This window comes from Orycteropus afer, unplaced genomic scaffold (assembly GCF_000298275.1).
Source record: "Orycteropus afer afer isolate SDZICR_OR568_19922 unplaced genomic scaffold, OryAfe1.0 scaffold00007, whole genome shotgun sequence".
Classification (NCBI taxonomy): domain Eukaryota; kingdom Metazoa; phylum Chordata; class Mammalia; order Tubulidentata; family Orycteropodidae; genus Orycteropus; species Orycteropus afer.
Window position 1 is genome coordinate 25,574,858 of NW_006921594.1, and position 20,442 is coordinate 25,595,299.

The 20,442-nt window shown below is 34.9% G+C and overlaps 1 protein-coding gene across 1 annotated transcript in view; it reads right to left on the reverse strand.

The window, feature by feature from the left end:
• Nucleotides 1-20,442, reverse strand: part of PCLO (piccolo presynaptic cytomatrix protein) — a 529,144-nt gene that overhangs the window by 160,008 nt on the left and 348,694 nt on the right. The window contains exon 9 of the mRNA XM_007944901.1: nt 13,605-13,695. Within this exon, the coding sequence (XP_007943092.1) occupies nt 13,605-13,695 (91 nt within the window). The remainder of the gene's footprint in view (nt 1-13,604; nt 13,696-20,442) is intronic.

The window sequence follows — 20,442 nt, forward strand, 5'->3', positions numbered from 1 at the left end:
GCATAGTGCCTAAGGCATTTAACTGCTAACCAGAAGGCTGGCAGTTCAAACCCACCAGCCACTCCTCAGAAGGAAGACTGGGCAATCTACTTCCACAGAGATATTGCCTCAGAAACAAGGAGGGGTCCCTAAGAGTCAGAACCAACTCGATGGCGATGAGTTTGGTTTTCTTTTTTTTTTTTTTTTTCAGTCTGGTTAATGCAGTGTGCTTGGTTGGAATGAGAAGGTATTGGTTTGAGAGTAGCCCAATCCAATTTTTCCTTTCTCTCCTCAGTTGTAGAGTGGGGATTGGTAGGAGAGATTGCAATCAGATTATTTAAAGGAGAACCAAGATAAGAAAATATGTGTTTGGAGCCCACTGTCTCTCAGTCGAAATTGAGGAACAGAAACCCACGAATTATACAATACAATTTAATCAGTAACTAGAACTCATTAGATGGGAACAGAGTGTTTGTTATGTTAGTGTAATTTGTAATTTTCGTTGGTTGCATAAATTATGCCCAATGGTAACTAGTGGGCTGCAGACTGCACTGGCTGACACTGTCAGAGAGAATGACATCACAATGACTGTGTATAAAATTTTTGTGCAGTGGCATAGGAGGTATTTATTATTTTTTATAAAAATATCCCTACAGTTAGTTATAACAAAAATATTTTTTAAGCCAAGTTTACATGTTTCAATATACTATCAACGCTAAAACTCTATGCTAATTTACTTTTTGAAACTCCTAAGTGTTCCAGTCAGAGCTATTATTACTACCCAATTACAATAATGCTTTTATCATGTGGTTTTTCCTGCACAAGCTACATGCATACATGTGATGTTAATTCTGTTGCTTCCAGTGTTTTTAAAGTTGCTGATTTTGTCAAATTTTCTGGAGTTTTAGCTACAGTGTTGTGGTAAATAGTATGTGTAAACCCATATCAATAACTTTTTTGGGAATTAAGTAGTAATTAAAAGAAAAAGGAGAAAAATAGAAAACGCTTCTACTCAGTTACTAATAATGTAACTAATAATGTTATAATTCAATGTGGAAAGATTTTAGAAAACAACTTTGTCCTATTAATATAATCTACAAAATATTACATTTAAACAATTTACAACTATACTGATCACATTTTTTTCTGTGATTAAAATTGATAATAAACAGTAAGTATGATGGTTAAGGTTGTATGCCAACTTGGCTGGGCCATGATTCTCAGGGTTTGACAGTTATGATGCAGTTTGGTAGTTACATAATGATGTAATTTGACAATTATGTAGTGATATAGTCATCCTCTTATTTTGTAATTTGATATAGTCACCTCTATGATGAGGTTTACTGTGAGCAGCCAATCAATTGAAAGGGAGCTTCCTGAGAGGTGAGGCCTGCCTCCAGTATGTGAATGGATGCTTCAGCAAGGCTGTGACTTGCTCTGGATCCTGCATCCAGCTCATCATCATCTGACCTCAAGTTCTTGGGACTCTTCAGCCTCTTCAGCCTGTGAGCCAGCAGCTTGCAGTCTTACCTGCTGATCTTGGATTCTTCAGCCCCTGCAGCTACATGAGTGAGAAAAACCCCCTGCAGCTTGACGTCTGACCTACAGACTTGGGGCTTGCCAGCCCCTAGACCACCTGAGCCATTTCCTTGAGATAAATATCTCCCTCTCTCTCCCCCCACCCCCATATATATATACTTTACTGCTTTTGCTTCTCTAGAGACCCCTGCCTAAGACATTAATGATTGATAATGGTCTGATATGGGAGGAGGTCAATGGGGTAGGTGGTGATACCATAAGTTACCACACTGGGTGACACCAACCCAAATGAAGCTACTGTTTATGCCATTTTCATATTTTTCTGAAAAAGATTATAAAGATAGTATCTGTATATTATGTAGTATTACAGCTTTTAGTATTACCCTACAAATATAAACTACATTATGTTTAATGAATATGTAATTGAATTAATATTTATGTATCTTGTTATGCAAATGTATGCATAATAGCTATTACAGTAATCACTACATTTGGGGGGAGTTGAAAAATTAATTCAAAGAAACATTCCAAACTTACTGAGTTACTTTTAGGATAAAAATAAAATCCAGGCATCCAGATTACTTTTGCCTTGCAAGTCGAACCTGTTTTTGTTCTCATCAAAATCAATTTGCTATCAGTGAAGGAGGTATTCAACATAGTTCAAGACTTTGGGCTTTCAATATGTATCTGAGCATATTTTTCATTACAAAATTATTTATCACATTTTTTTTTCATACTTCTGTTAAAATATTACTGAAACATGGAATGGAAAAGAAACGTGTTACATGTTGTTAGCTGACAGGTCTAAGATCATTCAAACATTCTCCTGAAATTATACTTTAAACAAAATGAACTGTTTTTATTTATTATTATCTAATTTTCCATTATTTTGGATTTATTGACCTTTTAATTTTCAAAACATCTCAAAATATATGGCTTTGAACAGATGGAGTCTATTTGGTTTCTGTTCTTTGTGCCAATATTATTTCATAATTAACATATGATTTGATTTTTCTCAATCTTTTCACTATCTTCAGGGATGGAAAGAAAAAGTAATGAACATTTCTTGTTTTCTTTCTATGTGTCCAACACTATTCTATAGCTTTTGTGCAGTACCTATTTTAGTTCTCTAAAATTTTTGTGTTAAGTATTATTTATGTCATTTTCAGGATGAATAAGCTGAGGCTAAGACAGGTTAAACATTTTTATAGGTGGTCCAGCATGTCCTAAAGTTAAGATCAGAATTACTTTTTTTTTATTCCCTTATCCTTGTTCTTTTTTATATTCTTCCCCTCATCACTCTAATTGCAAGTCTGTTTTCTAGAAGAACAATATAAATCCAACTCCTTTAATTGAACCTGATTCCCTCTTGCCCAATTCTTCATTACCTAGTCACACAGATTTCCAATTTCTACCCTTAATTTTCACACTAATATTACCATTTATTCTCCTCTTCTAAAGTATCTTGAATGTTTCCAACTTCACCCCATAGAATCAATTGCTCACTCCTTTAATTTAATGAGTGCATTGAAAAACATACTAAACTATCCCTAGCTGGAAGCAAATCCTATAATGTCACTTCCTTAACAGGAATATAATATAAAAGCATTATTTATCCTGACAGATGTCAGGAGAAGTGGTGATGGTTTTGCACAACTAGCCCTGACAATAAACATTTCCTTTGTTACAGAGGAAATGAATTCAAGTTTTCAACCAATTTATACCATTTAAAAATTGTGATTTTAGAAGAGATTCACTTCAAACTTTTATTTCTACAGTTTTATGCTCAATTTATTTCTAAAAATAATGTGAGAGGCTTACAATGAAAAACTGTATCATATAACTGAACTGTTAAAATAAGGATAATCCACCCATTGCCATCAAGTTGGTCCCAACTCGTTACAATCCCTATTCAGTTTCCAAGTCTGTAAATCCTTATGGAAATAGATTGCTTCATCTTCTTCCCACAGAATAACTGGTGGGTTTGAACTGCCGACCTTCTGGCTAGTAGCAAAATGCCTTACCCACTGCAATACCAGAGCTCCTTTAAAATAAGAATAGAATAGCAAACTTCAACCTCTACAGAGAGGGAGAAACTTAGGTATCAAGATCCACTTTATAAGATTTTCAGTTCCATAAAGTTCTAGCCAATAGGATGGAACACACGTCTTCAAGGTGACAGCTGTAATTTCCCTTGATCTTCCACAAGAAGCAGAAGAGATAGAAAATTCTTTTTAATACTTTCTATTCTCAGAGTTTATATATATATATATAAAACTAGTTTTCTCTTAAAATATTTATGTAAATGATGATGAACTACTAAGTGAATATTAACCATAATTTACCTAAACCATGAGGAGCAGCTCTGCTATTTTTGTTTCAGTTCCTCTTTATTTAACACAGTACATTTGAAAAGAATAGTGTATTCACAAACAAAAGTGATAAACTTTATTTTTTAAAAAAAGAACTAACCTTAAAAAAAAAACCCTCAAAAAAGGAACTTATATGACCATATTGTCTATAGAATTAAACTCATTCTTTGCTTATCATGGAATAGCCCTAACCTACTACTGTTCTCTTTGATAAACTCTATGAGTCAGAATCAACTCCATAGCAGTGGGTTTGGTTTTATAACAATCAAACAGCCAAACCAAATCAAGCCTAACTAACCTAAACTAAACCAAATGAAACCAAACATAGCCAAATCAAATCAAACCAACCTAATTAACAACTGCCCTCCTACATACTAACTTTACAGATAAATGACTGAAAGGAAGTAAATAAGTCTAATAAACTTAAAGAAAAAAAAAAAAAACCCAACTCGTTGAGTTGATTACAACTCATAGTGACCCCTCCTTAGGTTTCCAAGGTGGTATCTCTATGGAATTAGATTTCCCACTCTTCCTTCCCAATGAGTGGCTGGTGGGTTTGAGCCACCAGCCTTCTAGTTAACAGTCAAAAGCCTTAAGTACAAAATATCAACCTGATCATTAATCAAAGAAATACTACTTAATGCAACATTAAATTTGGTCTCCAAACTAAGTTAAAAATGTTTTTCCCCCTAAAATAGTATCATTCTAAATTCATATTGTGAATAGCATATGAAAACAATGCATTTTTAAGTTGGGAGCACAAATTGGCAGAACCTTTTTGGGATAGATATTGAAGGAATATCAAAAATATGGTTGCCTTTTTATCTAATAATTTTATCTCTAGTAATATAATCTAAGGAAATAAAAAATATGACATCAGTGGTTCATTGTGACATTGCTTATAAATGGTAAAAGGAGGAAACAATCTAAGTTCAACTGTGGAAGAATAATTAAACTGATTAACTATCTAGGCAATATATTTTAAAAAGAAATTAAAAATAATGTTTGTAAAGAATTTTTGATGTAACAGGGGAATTTATGTATTTGGCAATTTATAGTAAGTTAAAAATATGCACATACATTATAATTACCCTCAACTTTGAGTGCAACAGCAGTAAGTTAGATTGGAGGTTTGCCTTTGAAATCTCTGACTGAGAGGAAGCAGAGTTTCAAACTCTTCATGAGAAAATAGGACAAGGTATGTTTTTCTATCCTACTGATAAAATTATTTGAGCAAATGAGAAGAAATTTGGTGCAAAAGTTGTACATATATGCATCCCTAGTTTTTAATACACAATATAATATTCAATATACCTTTTCATATGTTGTTTGTTGTTATGTACCATTGAGTCATCTCTGACTCATAGCAATCTTATGTACAACAGAATGAAACACTGCCCAGGCCTGTGCCAGCCTCATGATCTTTACTATATCTGAGCCCATCCCTGTAGCCACCATGTCAATGCATGTTGTTGAGGGCCTTCCCCTCTTTTGTTGACCCTCCACTTTAACAGCATAACATCCTTCTCCAGAGAATGGTCCCTTCTGACAACATGACCAAAGTAGGTGAGATGAAGTCTGGCCATTCTTGCTTCCAAGGAGCATTCTGGGTGCACTTCCTCCAGGATAGATTTGGACACCAAGACGTTTTCATATATTCATTGTTTTATGTGTATTAACTCAGCTCTTCAAGTACCTTGCAAAATTCCTGTAAGTAAATTTCCTGCTATAGGTTTTCCATGATCTACCTCATATGTTGTTGTTGTTATGTGCCATCAGACCCGACCCATAGCGACCCCTCCTTGGGTTTCTGAGGTGGTATCATTACGGAAGTAGATTGCCCCATCTTCCTTCCGAGGAGTGGCTGGTGGGTTTGAACCTCCAGCCTTCTGGTTAGCAGTCAAGTGCCTTAGGCACTATAGCAGATTTAAATGGTCAGCTTACCCCCTGTCTTTTAATAGTCAATACTAACTCTGCTTGAAGTTTGTATATATGTATGTACACATTTAAAAACTTCTGTACAGCTTTTTAAAAATTTAGGGAAAAACAAACAGTAGCAACAACAAAAAGCCCTTCCACTGAGTATTAAAGAATGGGAAGAGTGGAAAGAATTCTATAGCAGAATTAGGGCAGATTCCCTACATTATAGTCACCAACTTTCTTAGGATCCTGGAAATGTCACAATCTTTCTCAGAATCATAATGGAGTTAGTTATGAAGTATGGATATATATATATATATGTGTGTGTGTGTGTGTGTGTGTATGTATACATATATATACACACCTCATATGATTTTGCTTCTTTTTAGTCTGTTTTATGTACTTATTTAGAATTATTGCTGTATCATCTAGTCAATAAGTTAAGGTAGGTTTTAAGGCAGAGTATGTTAGGCCTGCCACTTTTTATTTTAAGCATTAAACCAAGATTATAATGTAATATTTAGATATAATCACTTCTTCATATCTTACTTCAAAGTAAATTTCAACATATTCATATTTTGTGTTTTGTTGCATATGTAATAATTTAACTATTTAAAAATGCAAAAGATTGTACACACAAAACAATCTTATAGGTGACTGAACAATCAGTATGAAAGGAATATGATATTTTTATAACTGTCTCAGGAAATGCTTTATAAAATAATTATCAAAATAACACTTAAATCAAAAGATTTGTATTGAAAAGGATGTGGAGAAACCAAAACTCTCATAAACAGCTGGTGGGAATGTAAAAAGGTACAGCTATACTAAAAAAATTGTTATCTGTTTCTTGAAAAGTTAAACAGCAACTTAATTCATGACTGAGAAATTCTACTCCTAGGAACCCCCCATACATTCACATAAAACCTTATATGTGAATGTTAAAGCATTAGGACAAATCCAATGGATAAACAAAGGAATATTCTTCAGCAAATAAAATGGAACTAATTTCTGATCCATGCTGCAACATAGATGAACTTAAAAAATCTTTGTTAAGTGAAAAAAGTTAGACATATCATATAATTCTATTTATATGAAATATCCAGAAAAGGCAAGCTTAACAGAATAGAAAGCAAACTGGCAGTTGTTGGGAGAAGGGGTGGGTCACTCATGGAACAGAAGTGGAGATTGACAGCTATCCAATTTAAGAGAATTTTGAGGAATAACAGAAATGTTCTCAAACAAGATTGTCATGATGGGTAAACTGGAGGAATAGGCAGACAAGTAACACAGACTCTCTTCAACAAAGAAAAGAAAAAGCAATTGACAGAGATACAGAAGATAATCCTGGAGCCCTGAGTTTTGAAAGGAGCTATACAGAAATGGATTAGGCACCAACTAGTGGAAAAACCTGAACAAAAACAGTGAGTACAGAGATGGTCAGAGCTGCAGACTGTCAACTACACTGATGGGACCAACAGTCTGAATATTTCCATGTGGTGTTGGGACCTGAGAATTGACCTAAAGATCAGCCCTGGTCACCAAGGGCTGCAGGGATGACTGTGCTGGTGGCCTATGACTAGGAATGGAAACAGCAAGGAGGGAGACAACCTGAGCTGTTGACTTTCTGCTGTCCAGAGGGTGCAGCCATTTTGATTGTTTATATGTGGCAGCCATTTTGGATATTTAAAGTGACCGAGGGTACAGCCATTTTGAATGTTTACAAGTGGTGGCCATTTTGGATTTTAAAGTAATAGCATTCTCATTTGGATTCCAGGGACCTAAGAATAGGTTCTGTTTGTCAAGGTTGGTAGGGACATATGAGAGGCTGACAACAGGAAAGGAGAGAAGTGGTGAGTGTATAAGTGCTGTCAACTAGCAAATAGAGGAGCAGAGTACCCTGCTTGCATAGATAACATACAAACAAAACAAAGAAAATGAAAATTGTGGGCAAGTCACTCCAACACACAGTCACCAATTAAATATAAACACAAAAATGTCACAATGCCTCAGAGAAAACAGAGCATCACAGTCCACACAAAGAAGCAAGATAAAGCAGAAGAAACAAGGGACCAGGATACAGACCCAAAACACATCCCTGAGGAAGACGCAGCATTGGAATTCCCTGATTAGGTATTCAAAAGAATTTAAATGTTTAGATATCTTCAACGAATTGAGAGGCAGACCAAGGAAAACACAGAGAAAATCCTAGAACAATTAAAAGACAAAACAAGAACAAAGAGACAAAATAAATGAAAAATTAAAAATGAAACAATATCTACATACAGAATTCCAGAAAATTAATACTGTATTTTCAGAAATAGATAAGACATTGAATGGGCAAAGGAGCAAAATTGAATCAATGGGAGACAGAATTAGGGAGACTGAAGGCAAATACCTGAACACTTCTTTGGAAAGGGATAAATCAGAAAAAAGATCAAAACAAAATGAAGAAAGCCTAAGGTTCATGTGGGATACCATCAAAAGAAATAACCTACATGTAATTGGAATTCCAGAACAGGAAGAGACAAATAAAACCACAGAGAAAATTGTCAAAGATTTGTTGGAAGAGAATTTTCCTAGTATGATTAAAGATGAGAATATACACTTTCAGGAAGTCCAAAGAACCCCAAACAGTATAGACCCCAAAAGAAAATCACCAAGACACATCATCAACCTACCAAAACCAGACAAAGAAAGAATCATGAGAGCAGCATGGGAAAAATGAAAAGTTACCTAGAAGGAGCAAACAATAAGACTAAACTCAGATTTCTTGAAAGAAATCATGCAGGCGAGAAGACAATGGAATGGTATATATAACACCATGAAAGAGAAAAATTTCCAACCAAGAACTATGTACCCAGCAAAACTGTCCCTCAAATATGATGGTGAAATTAGGACATTTCCAGATAAGCAGAAATTAAGGGAATTTGTTAAAAAACCAGACCAACCTTATAAGGGATGCTAAAGGGAGCCCTTTGGACAGAGAAGCAACAATAGCCAACAAAAACTGACCATTAACACACATGATGATATAACCCAGAAACAAACCCAGCTATGGAAGTATCCAAAGTAAAGGGGCCTACAAGATTGTAAACAGGGAACCAGAGAACCAGAGACATCAATTGACAGATGAGGACAACTACAAACCACAATGAGGGAAAAAACTGTGTCATTACAGAACTTCTAGATGGTAGGGAAGTCAAGACAACTGCAATATAGAACTGACTGTCTAAACTTGGGAAGAAAACTATAAATCACCAGGTAACCTCAAGGAAAAATGATAATCCTTCACACCAAAAAAGAGGATTAGCATAAATATTCAGCAAATACTAAAATAATAGCAATTCATAACCAAAACGAGCTCAGCACAGAAAATTATATGGAACAAAGAAATCGACACCACGATAAAGCATATAACAAAAATGACAGCAACAATTTCGTATGTGCTGATAATTACACATCTGGCAAGGGACTTACCTCTAAGATTTATAATGGAAGAGTGGATGAACCAACTATGGTACATACACGGAATGGAATGCTATGCATCACTAAAGAATAATGTAGAGTCTGCAAAACACCACATAATATGGATGAACTTGGAGGACATTATGCTGAGTGAAATAAGTCAATCACAGAAGGACAAATATAGTATTAGTTCATTGTTGTTGAGGGTCAAGGAAAGGTTTATATATGGTGGGAAGCTTTCTTTGTTGGTTGCCAGGGGTGGGAGGAAAGGGGATGGAACATTGGAAAAAAAAAAGCATTGACCCATGTCACTTTAGTTTTGTGTATTTCACTGTACATAAATTATATTTCAATAAAATGCATTTTAAAAATAAAGATTGTCATGATGGATGTACAATTTCATAAACTTACTATAAGTCATGGCTTTGTATACTTACTAATAATGTGTAAATTTTACTACATGTGCATTATATCATAATAAAGTGATAAAATAGTAAAAATAAAACAAAACAAAACCCAACAACAACCCACGTCTGGTACTGTTAGCAACTGAGATCCAGATAAACTTGTCACAATTGTTCCCTGGTACTAAAAGTCTACAAAGGTTCTAGACTAGTGAGGACAGAAAATGAGCCACTACTTCCATAGAAGATACTTTGATCCTCTGAAGTTAACATTTTTAATATTCTTCCCCATTACATTTGCTAATCAATCTTTCAGGCTTTGCAGATGTAGCCAGTCCATTATGATACTATACATAAGCAAATGACTTTTTTAAAATCAGAATTTCTTTGGTTTGTTTCAAACAGCTGTGTTTCTCAAGCCACATAAAATGAATTTCTGAATAAAAAAGAAAGATACTCATTTCATGAGCACTTCATTTTGTTCTACTTTTTTTTTTCTGATCATTCCTTTCTAAGGGAAAATAGCATTTATTGAATGCACAGTAAGTATATGGCTTGTTTGCTAGGTCTAATTGCAATTATGTGAGATACATAAAACTGGCCTTATTTAGCAATGGACAAACTTATTCTCAAAATTTTAATAAGGAATGAAGTTGAATTCTAAGCCAGGTCTTTCTGATTCCAAAACTTGTGGCCTATTCTCTCCACTCTGCTGCCTTGTACTAGGTTTAACAAAGATTTTCAAAACTTTTGTACAGTTGTTGATAAACACCTAAACTATATCTTTAAAACCTACAGTTTAAAAACCAAGGGATCCAGTTTCTAAAAATTATGAACCACTTTATATTAGGTTATATGCATGTATCTCTTTGCATACATTACAAAAGTTTAAGTAATGATACTTATCTTTAAAACCTACAGTTTAAAAACCAAGGGATCCAGTTTCTAAAAATTATGAACCATTTTATATTAGGTTATATGCACGTATCTCTATGCATACATTACAAAACTTTAAGTAATGATACATATGCACTTGTGCATATACGCTTAAACATGCATATATATGATATGAAAAACAAAATGTTATAAAATTCATTTGCTTTTCATCAGGTGGTTCTAATGTATTATAGTACAGATTATTTACATTTCAGTTCCTCCTCCTAGATTATAAGTAAGTTAAAGATCAAGGTCTTTATTGTATTCATTATACTAACTTTGCGTAATATAATAAAAATCATAGAATGGTGCTCAATTACTGATTATTAATAAATAAAAAATTAAAAATATACACAAAATATAAGGTAGAAACCATTTCCCAGATATATCTTTATTTATAGGCTTTTGTCAGAGAGAAAAAAAAATTTGTAAAAATTTATTTATTCATCTTCTCTGCAAATTTAATTAGAGCAGTGCTTCTCAAATTTTTTGGTTTCAGGAGGGGTTTATAGATTTTAATATTAACAAGGGAAATTGAATTAAGTATTGAGGCTAGAAATATTTATAATAAGAATTCAATATCACTTCTGTTATCCTTATACTTTGAAATGTTTTTCTAGTTGTAGTAAAAGACAATAAATAAAAATATGTTGAAAAGTAAATAATAAAGTAGAGATTATCTCTGTAATATAGTACAAAAAGAGTAGTAGAGCTATAGAAACAGATACATTGATACAGGATGCTGATGATTTAGTAAAAATCATTTCTATCATACCTTCTGAAAAAAAATAAATAATTGTTTATTAATAACAGGTGGAGAGTATTATGTTGTTTTGGCTTATGAGCTGTAGGACTAGTTTGTAGCAAGTAACTACTTGTAGCAAAAACAAACAGAGAAACAAAAAGCCTCTGGATTTTAAGCATAACCCCTGAAATTTCATCAGTTCTTAAAATATAATATGAACAGCAATAAAACTATGAAAGGTTGAATTTTTTGTGTTTGGTATAAGAAAAATTACCGAATCATAAAAGGAAAATAGTATTAGACTCCTAATTCATTCATTCTCTAGGAAAATAAAGAGAGAAAACTTGAACCAAGGAAAATCTATTCCACATTCACATGCTACATGGTCTATAATGTGCAAGCAATGACAGCAGATACACTGAAGAAATACCTCCTCTTCTTCCTTGTTACATGAGCACTTGAAAAAACTCCTAGTAGATATATAATGTCAAATCTACTGCCTGTACATATATCCACAAACAAATACATATGTTTATGATCATTTTCTGTCGAGTTACAGTGTCTATAAAACATAAAGAATATACTTGACTGAGAATATAGGTAATATTACTCTTTTGACAATTTATTAATGTTGGCAAAATTTATCTTTAACCTCATATATTTAAATAATGAAATTTTTAAATAGAAAATCCCATTCTTTCAGAAGTGTCAAGGTCATGTAAAAAAAAAAGAACACTGAAGAACTTGAAGATTAGAGGAGACCAGAGAATCACTAGGTGTGCCCACCTGAGCTATGGTACTTTCAATCACCTCATATGCGTGTGAGAGCTGGAAAATGAATAAGGAAGGCCACATTAATAAAGAAGACCAAAGGAAGAGGGAGATCAAAGGTGAACTGATGCCTTTGAATTGTTGGTGAAGAAAACTGAAAATACCACAGACTTCCAGAAGAATGAACATATCTGTCCTGGATGGAGTGCAGCCAGAATGCTCCTTGGAAGCAAGAATGGCCAGACTTCGTCTCACCTACTTTGGTCATGTTGTCAGAAGGAGAAGGATATCAAGCTTGATAAAGTAAAGGGTCAGTGAAATGGGGGAAGACCCTCAATGAGATGGGTTGACAAAGTGGCTGCAATGATGGGCTCAAGTATATAGCAAGGATTGTGAGGATGGTGACCAGGTAGTGTTTTGTTCTGTTGTACATAGGGTCACTATGAGTCGAAGTTGACTCCACTGTACCTAACAACAACAACTGAGAATCATGACAACTCATTGCAGTGTGGGATTCTAGATTAGATCCTGGGCCAGAAAGAAAGAACATTAATGGGGAAATACAAACTTTGAATGTAGTTTGTACATTTGCTAGTACTATCAAAAAACAAAAAATAACTGCCATCGAGTCAATTCCGACTCATAGAGACCCCCAATGGGTGTCCAAGGCAGTAAATTTCTGTGGAAACAAATTTCCCCATGGAAACAAATTTCCCCATCTTCCTTAAGTGGAGCCACTGGGGGGTTTGAACTTCCAACCTTCTGGCTAGCAGTCAAATGCCTTAGGCACTGCACAACCAGATCTCCATTGACAGAATCATATCAGTGTTAATTTCTTGGTTTTGAAAATTTTACAGTGGTTATGTAAGACGTTAACATTAGGGCAAGCTGGGTGAATGGTGGGAAGAACAACTGTTTGTGTTATTTTTGCATCTTTTCTGGGAATCTAAAATTATTTCAAAATAAAAAGTTTAAAAAAATCCATTATAAACTTTAGTTTACAAGAGGACATAAATGAACAAACAGTATAATCAACAGTGTTGAATTTGAGTAAGTGTTCCTTAAAAGAATGCGAGAGAGTTTCTTGACTCCTGGATAAGAATGGTTTATAGTCCTAAAAACAGTGGCCATATTATTTTATAAAACAATGGTTACAGAGCATTCATATATAACAAAGTACACTTAATAAAAAGGAGGATGTAAAAAGTGCATTTGGTAACTTCTTATATTAAAAATCATGTCATTAATGTATACCAGAAAACCAAACCCACTGACATCAAGTGCATTCTGACTCACAGTAATCCTGTATTAATGTGTATTACGTGCAAATATACTTGGAACTTATTGTTTACATTTTCCAAAGAACATTTACATAAAAAGTGACATTTCCTAAATTCAGCAAGTCATCTAAACTGAAATAAAAATATGTATTAATTAAATAAGAAGACTGATTGATTTGATTTGCTTTACCTGAAACTGTGTGATCCTTAGAGTCTCTTGATATTTTTATCCTTGCATGAGGAAAAATGTAGTGCACAGTCTTCCCATTCATCTGTAGAATCTAAGACATACACATGACAAGGTGAACAATCAATGTTGAAACACTTACAACACAGTATACAGAATTACATGTGCTTATTTAAAAGCAGGTTATTTGGTAAGTAAGTATATTAGAACACTTTCAAGTGATAATAATTGGAGCACCATTGGTTTCTGAGAACTTACATGAAAGTTTTATTTACAATTTTGGGTTTTGCATTTATAACAAATTCTCTTACAAACTGATTAGCTTTATTTAGTAAGTTAATGAGAGAACATGGAACAAGTTCTAAAGGACATCTCTTAACACAGTGGTAAGCAGAGAATAATCAATAAAAGTGGGTAAACCATGTGCATGGAAAACTGTAATGTACGAACTTCACTCTGGACAGTTTAGAGATAGAATGACATTTTAAACTTTTCAGCAATTAAATGGTGCTATGAAAGAAAAGCTAGAGATGGTCCTTACACCATGTATCTCTATCACTATCATGGGAATGCTTTACCTTTATATTGCTCTGATTTTACTGAGGAATCGTTATTTTTGCTGAGCTCATCTAACAGTTTCAAAGTACACTGGATGCTGGTATTAATTCTGTGTAAATCAAAGAATGCTTTGCTCATTCTAATACTTTCTGAGGGCTTCTTTAAATTCAAAGCTTGTGAATTGATGGCATTATTTTTCATTCGCTATAGATACTCCCTGGGATAGAAGAAGCAACACTTAAAGCTACTGTTGCAAGTCTGTGATTTCAATTCTCATTACTGAGTCTTCAACATGAAAATACTAAAGGCCACATTATCTCTATTTTCACCTGGCAAAATGAGTTTTCTGAAACAAATGTAAATCAGTGAAAGCAAACTACTGTTTTATATGTAATAGAGCTTTGCTTTCAGAGGAAATTTGTGAAATAAATGAAATTTTGTTGTCAGGTGCTGCCAAGTTGGTGCCGCCTCATAGAGACTCTGTGTGTAACCGAGCAGAACACCGCTTTGTCCTGTGCCATCTGCACGGTCTTTGCTCCGCTTGAGTCCATTGTCGCAGCCACTGTGTCAATCTATCTCAGTGAGTGTGGGGGTTGTGTTTGTGTGTCAGCTTGGCTGGGCTTGGTCGAGTGGCTGGCCAGCTGGATGTAGTATTCCCCATGATGAGACTGGTAATCAACTCCATGGTGGGATCTACTATGAGTAGTTGGGTAGCTGCCTTTGGGTATGTGGTCTGGTTCCCGTATACAAGCAGAAGCCTTGGGGAATGGTCTCTAGCTTATGGCATGCTTGGACCCTGCATATAGCCGTGTCGTTGTTCAGCAGCCTGCCGTGATCTGCTGACCTTGGGACTTATAATGGACTTGAATTAATGGCCTGCTGTGTGGTTTGGTAACATCAGGACTGTGCCTTTTTATTTGTCGACTTTGGGCTTGTTAGCCTCAGCAGCCAGTAGCTGCCTGAGTGAAGAGATGCCCCTAGCTTCAGTGGGCCGGGAGCAAGAGGCAGAGCTGAAGTGTAAGGTTGAGGGGCTTTCCCCCAGCCTCTAGAGCCTGGCACTTTGACCTTGGATTTAAAGCCTCCAAATTGTGAGAGAATAAACTCCTGTTTGTTAAGCCATCCCATTTGTGGTATATTCTTGTCAGAGAGGCACTAGGGACCAGAACAGTGATGGTCTTCTCTTTTGTTGACCTTCTGCTTTACTAAACACCATGACCTTCTCCAAAGACTGATCCCTCCCGATAATGTGTCCAAATTACATCCTCACTTCTGTGGAGCATTCTGGCTGTACTTCTTCCAAGACAGATTTGCTCATCCTTCTGGCAGTCTATGGTATATTCAATATTCTTTACCAACACCATAATTTAATGGCATCAGTTCTCCTTTGGTCTTCCTTATTGACTGTCCAGCTTTCACATGCATAGGAGGCAACTGAAGATAGATAGCATGGCTTTGGTCAGGTACACTTTAGTCCTCAAGGTGGTATCTTGTGTTTTAATACTGTAAAGAGGTCTTTTGAAGCAGATTTGTCCAATGTAATATGTGTGATTTCTTGAATGCTGCTTTGATTGTAGATCCAAGTAAAATGACACCATGACAACTTCGGTCTTTTCTCCATTTATCATGATATTGCTTAGTGGTCCAGTTGTGAGGATTTTTGTTTTCTTTATATTGAGGTATACTGAAGGCTGTAATCTTTGATTTTCATTAGTAAGTGATTCAAGTATTCTTTGCTCTCAGCAGGAAAGTTGTGTCATCTGCATATCGCGGGTTATTAACAAGTTTTCCTCCAATCCTGATGTTCTTCCTCAAATAGTCTAGCTTCTCAGATTACTTGCTCACCATACAGATTGAATAAGCATGGTGAAAGAATACAACCCTGATGCACACACTTCCTGATTTTAAACCATGCGATATCCCCTTGATCTGTCCGAACAACTACCTCTTGTGCTACGTGCAGGTTCTACATAAGCACTAGTAAATCTAGGCTGTAAAACTGATAGAATTTGGATATGAAAGGTAAAAAAATGCATTGATAAACACAAAAACTACAAATATTGTCTTTTGTTTTTATTTTCTTTAGGAAAGTCCATGGGTAAGCAGGCCTCTGAAGAGCATAAAACACTAACAATAGCAGAATCCTCTTAAGTCCAGGATGTTACATAATTTCTTCTTAGTAAAATCAAAATACTGATGGTAGGATTATAAAAATATCAGGAGCAGTACATTCAGTCAATCCAGGTAATTGATACTAAGTCTAACTTTTGAATGCACTGAAAATCTAATTTTTATTCATAGCAATTAAAGCTTAAAATTTCATTCTCTTCCCCATTCTTTTGCTTCTTGTTCTCAATACCTTTCCTTTTTCCCAGACTCGCTCTGTATTTTATCTTGCTTCTACTTTTCTTCTCTCTCTCTCTTTTTTTTTTCTTCCTTCCCCCCTTCGAGTATATGCATTTAAGGATCTTTATTTTGGCTAAAAATTAATTATATGCATTAAAATTTCTACAACTACTAGGTAAAATTGAACTCGGCCTTGGTCCTGTAAATAGTTCAAATAGAAACTGTTGGAAACTATTTCATTGTTTTCCAGTATATTCTAATTTCACGTATTATTTAATAATGATATTCAAAAACCTTTTTCCCTCTCTATAAAAAAAATAAAACAGAAAAAAAAAAGTTTCTGATCTCATTTTATCCCCAGATCTCTGAAATGATAAACTCATAGTACACTTTTGCACAGTTTAGAAGAGTAGTCAGGCAGGTTTCCTAAGATTTTATCAGCATTTATCAGCCTCCAGTTCTGCCTTTTAATTTATACCTGTGATGATGTTTGGTGAAAGAGACACTATACATCTTCATTTTTAAGAATGCACAACTAGCTTCATGAGTTCATTTAATTAATCAGAAAAATTAAACATATGGTGATCAATATGACCAGAAATATATAGAAGGCTGAAGTATCTGTCTCCTATGTATAAACTAGGGAGATTTTCCATGCCCCCAACCTTCAAAGGTGAAAGTTGGGAGTGTTCTATCAGGTTAAGTGTTGCTTTTGATAAGAGTAGAAGCTAGTCCAAATGACAGAGCTGATGACAATTACCACCCCATTCTTCTTCCCAAAGGGCTGGTCTCTGATATTACTATCCTTTGGTGATTCTGCATTGAAGAAACTATTACCTGTATGCCTCCCAGATATAGAATTGTCCTTCACTACATCCATTTCAATATCTTAATAAGGAATTATTGTCTTGAATCTAGTCTTCATACTTTTGAAATAATAACTCTCATGTTAACATATCATTTATTTATACAGACATTCATCTATTACCCCACTTAAATTGATTCTGTCACCATGGGCTAGCTATGCCAGATATAAGGGACAGATTGTCTCACTGGGTTCCAATACTATGTTGTTGTTGTTATGTGCCGTTGAGTTGGACTCGACTCACAGTGACCCCTCCTTGGGTTTCTGAGGTGGTATCACTATGGAAGTAGATTGCCCAGCCTTCCTTCCAAGGAGTGGCTGGTGGGTTTGAACCGCCAGCCTTCTGGTAAGCAGTCAGGTGCTGTAGGCATGCTACCAGAGCTCCCAGTACTATGCTAAGGCACTGCATATATATACCATGATGTATGGAATAGAGAGCTCCTGCTCTCTAGGAAGTCATAACACAAAACATGTTGCTGGGGTACTACTGGGGCACAAAGAACATTTAATCTGGAAGGGTAGTGAGATGGAGATAGTGACAGGAATGCTTCTTGCAAGATGGCATATGTACATGAAGCCCAGAATGATGAGAGGGGTTAGCTTGGAGGTGGTAAGTATGGAAAATAATAGTGTCCAGGGAGATGAAACATTTGAAGACCCAGAAGAGGAAGAGTGTGGTTCTTTCAGAGGAGCTTAATGTGTCTTTATTTATAGTTGCATGGGCATTGCAGAGGGTATGGGCATACGTGTAGAATGGAAGCATTTTCTAAGAGTCAAGAGGTACTGACCTTTACAGTCGCCCTGTAAAAGGATTATTCCTATTTATAGATAAAGTGACTAAAAAATAAATAGAGGTTACATGATGTACTCAATTCACAAAGCAGAGCTAAATTCCCACTGAATAGCGCTGAGGTTAAACCTAAATATATATGTTAGAAGAAAAATATGGATTTGCAGGGTGTGTTTTGTTTTTATAGTTAATATGATTGTGATTCAAGTGAAAAACCTCAAAAATATTCTTCTCTCTTATGTGTTGTCTTTATGTAAAATATTTCTTAAAAGCAGTTTTATGTAAAATATTTTTTAAAATTAGTGTTTGCACTAGAGAATTTGTTTTTATTACTTTGCCTCCAGAGCTTTTTTATGAGCATAAATTCTTGTTATTCATAAATTTTCAAATAAAAGCTTCTGGGTTTATTGGTATCAAGAGCTCAATATTACCTTTCCATAAATAAAAAAGGGATTCAAAGAAGTGAATAAACCAAGTATGCCATTTTCCTATTCTCTCTAGACTAAAATATTGTTATGAGTTAATAAGGAAGAAAATATTTGCAGATAAATATTAATGAAAACAGCATGAATGTTAAACTTTATACAAATCTAATGAAAGTGTATGCTGTCTTCATAATTTCTATTTAAGAAACTATTAAGAAAAACAAAGAAATGATTCTCACAAAATGCAGCATATTTGTTGTCTATATGGAGGAAGGAGTAGATTACAATCTGGGAGAGGCACATGGAGGTTTCTGCGGGCAGTGTTCCCTTCTTGGCCTGTATAGAGGTTATATGTCTGTATAGAGGTTTTACTAGTTGATAACTTTGCATGTTTGTAGTTTTGATAACTGCATAGATAGACTTTTTGTATGCATATTAGATTTCAAAGTAAAAATGTAAAATATTAGTTTTGCCACAAAAGTAACACATTCCTAGAAAATTCACAGATTCTTTGGAAATAAGACAGCATACTGAAAACAAAACAACAAAATTTTGAGAAAAGGAAATTGAAGTTATAGAGGTAAATATAAACCTAAAAATATTACTAAAAATACTATAAACTAGTAATAAAGAACATTTAGAGAAGAATACCAAGATCCCTCCACAATAAGACAGCATACTGAAAAGCAAAACAGAACACAACTCTGAGAAAAAGAAATTATATTTAGCAGTTAGAAATTTATCTGTGAAAACTGAAATTTCTTAGGGAGAAATACAATCTTCTAGTATAGACTATTTGTCTTTTAAACAGCACTTACACATGCAAAAGTCTTGTTGTCTTTTTCATTTTAATACAAAAACACAGAATTATAGAAAGTTCACATAGCTCTACTTTGCAAAGGAGTTAGTTGTCTTTTATACCAGTGAATCACTGCAACTAGAATATTTGAGTTAATGTAAGTGCAATAAGTGGACTGTCTCTCTCTTTTGGTATTTTAATAACTATCCATTCATTCATTATCATGAATGTAACAGCCTGCAAATATCTGATCTGCTAAGGCAACTGATGTAACACCACTAGGATTACTGGAGGAATCATCCTCAATTTACTCACTGTTAACCTTCTACTTAGGAGCTCTGGTGGCGGAGTGCCTAAGGCATTTGACTACTAACAGAAGGCTGGTAGTTCTGGTAGCATAGTGGCTAAGACACTTGCCTGCTAACCAGACGGCTGGCGGTTCAAACCCACCAGCCACTCCTCGGAAGGAAGGTTGGGCAATCCTACTTCCGTAGTGATACTGCCTCGGAAACCCAAGGAGGGGTCACTATGAGTCAGGGCTGACTCGACAGCACATAGCAACAAGTCACTCCTTGGAAGGAAGGTTGGGCAATCTACTTCCGTAGTGATACTGCCTTGGAAACCCAAAGAGGGGTTGCTATGATTCGGATCTGACTCAAATCTTCTACTTACCTTTCAAAACTCAATTCCATTATCACTTCATTTGTTCTAATGTCACATAAAGTCATGAATTTCACTATCTTATTTGCCTCTAGGCTTTAGTTTTGCCATCTCTAAGATGATCTTAATAGTACTCCTTTTTGTAAGTTGTTCCAAAGATAAAATTCTAAGATTGTAAAACAATTAACATTCTCTAAAATATCTATTCCCATCTCTTCCAAGTGGATTCTTTGTCTTCCAGTTGATTCTGTTTGGTCATCACCTTCTTTGCTATTGTTTAACCCCTGAACATCACTGTTACTAGAAAGCATTCTATATTATCCAAATTTATTTTATTATTCTGTAAACTCTTCAGGAGTTCTATGTATAGCAGTGTTGGACATGTCATACAAACTTAATTA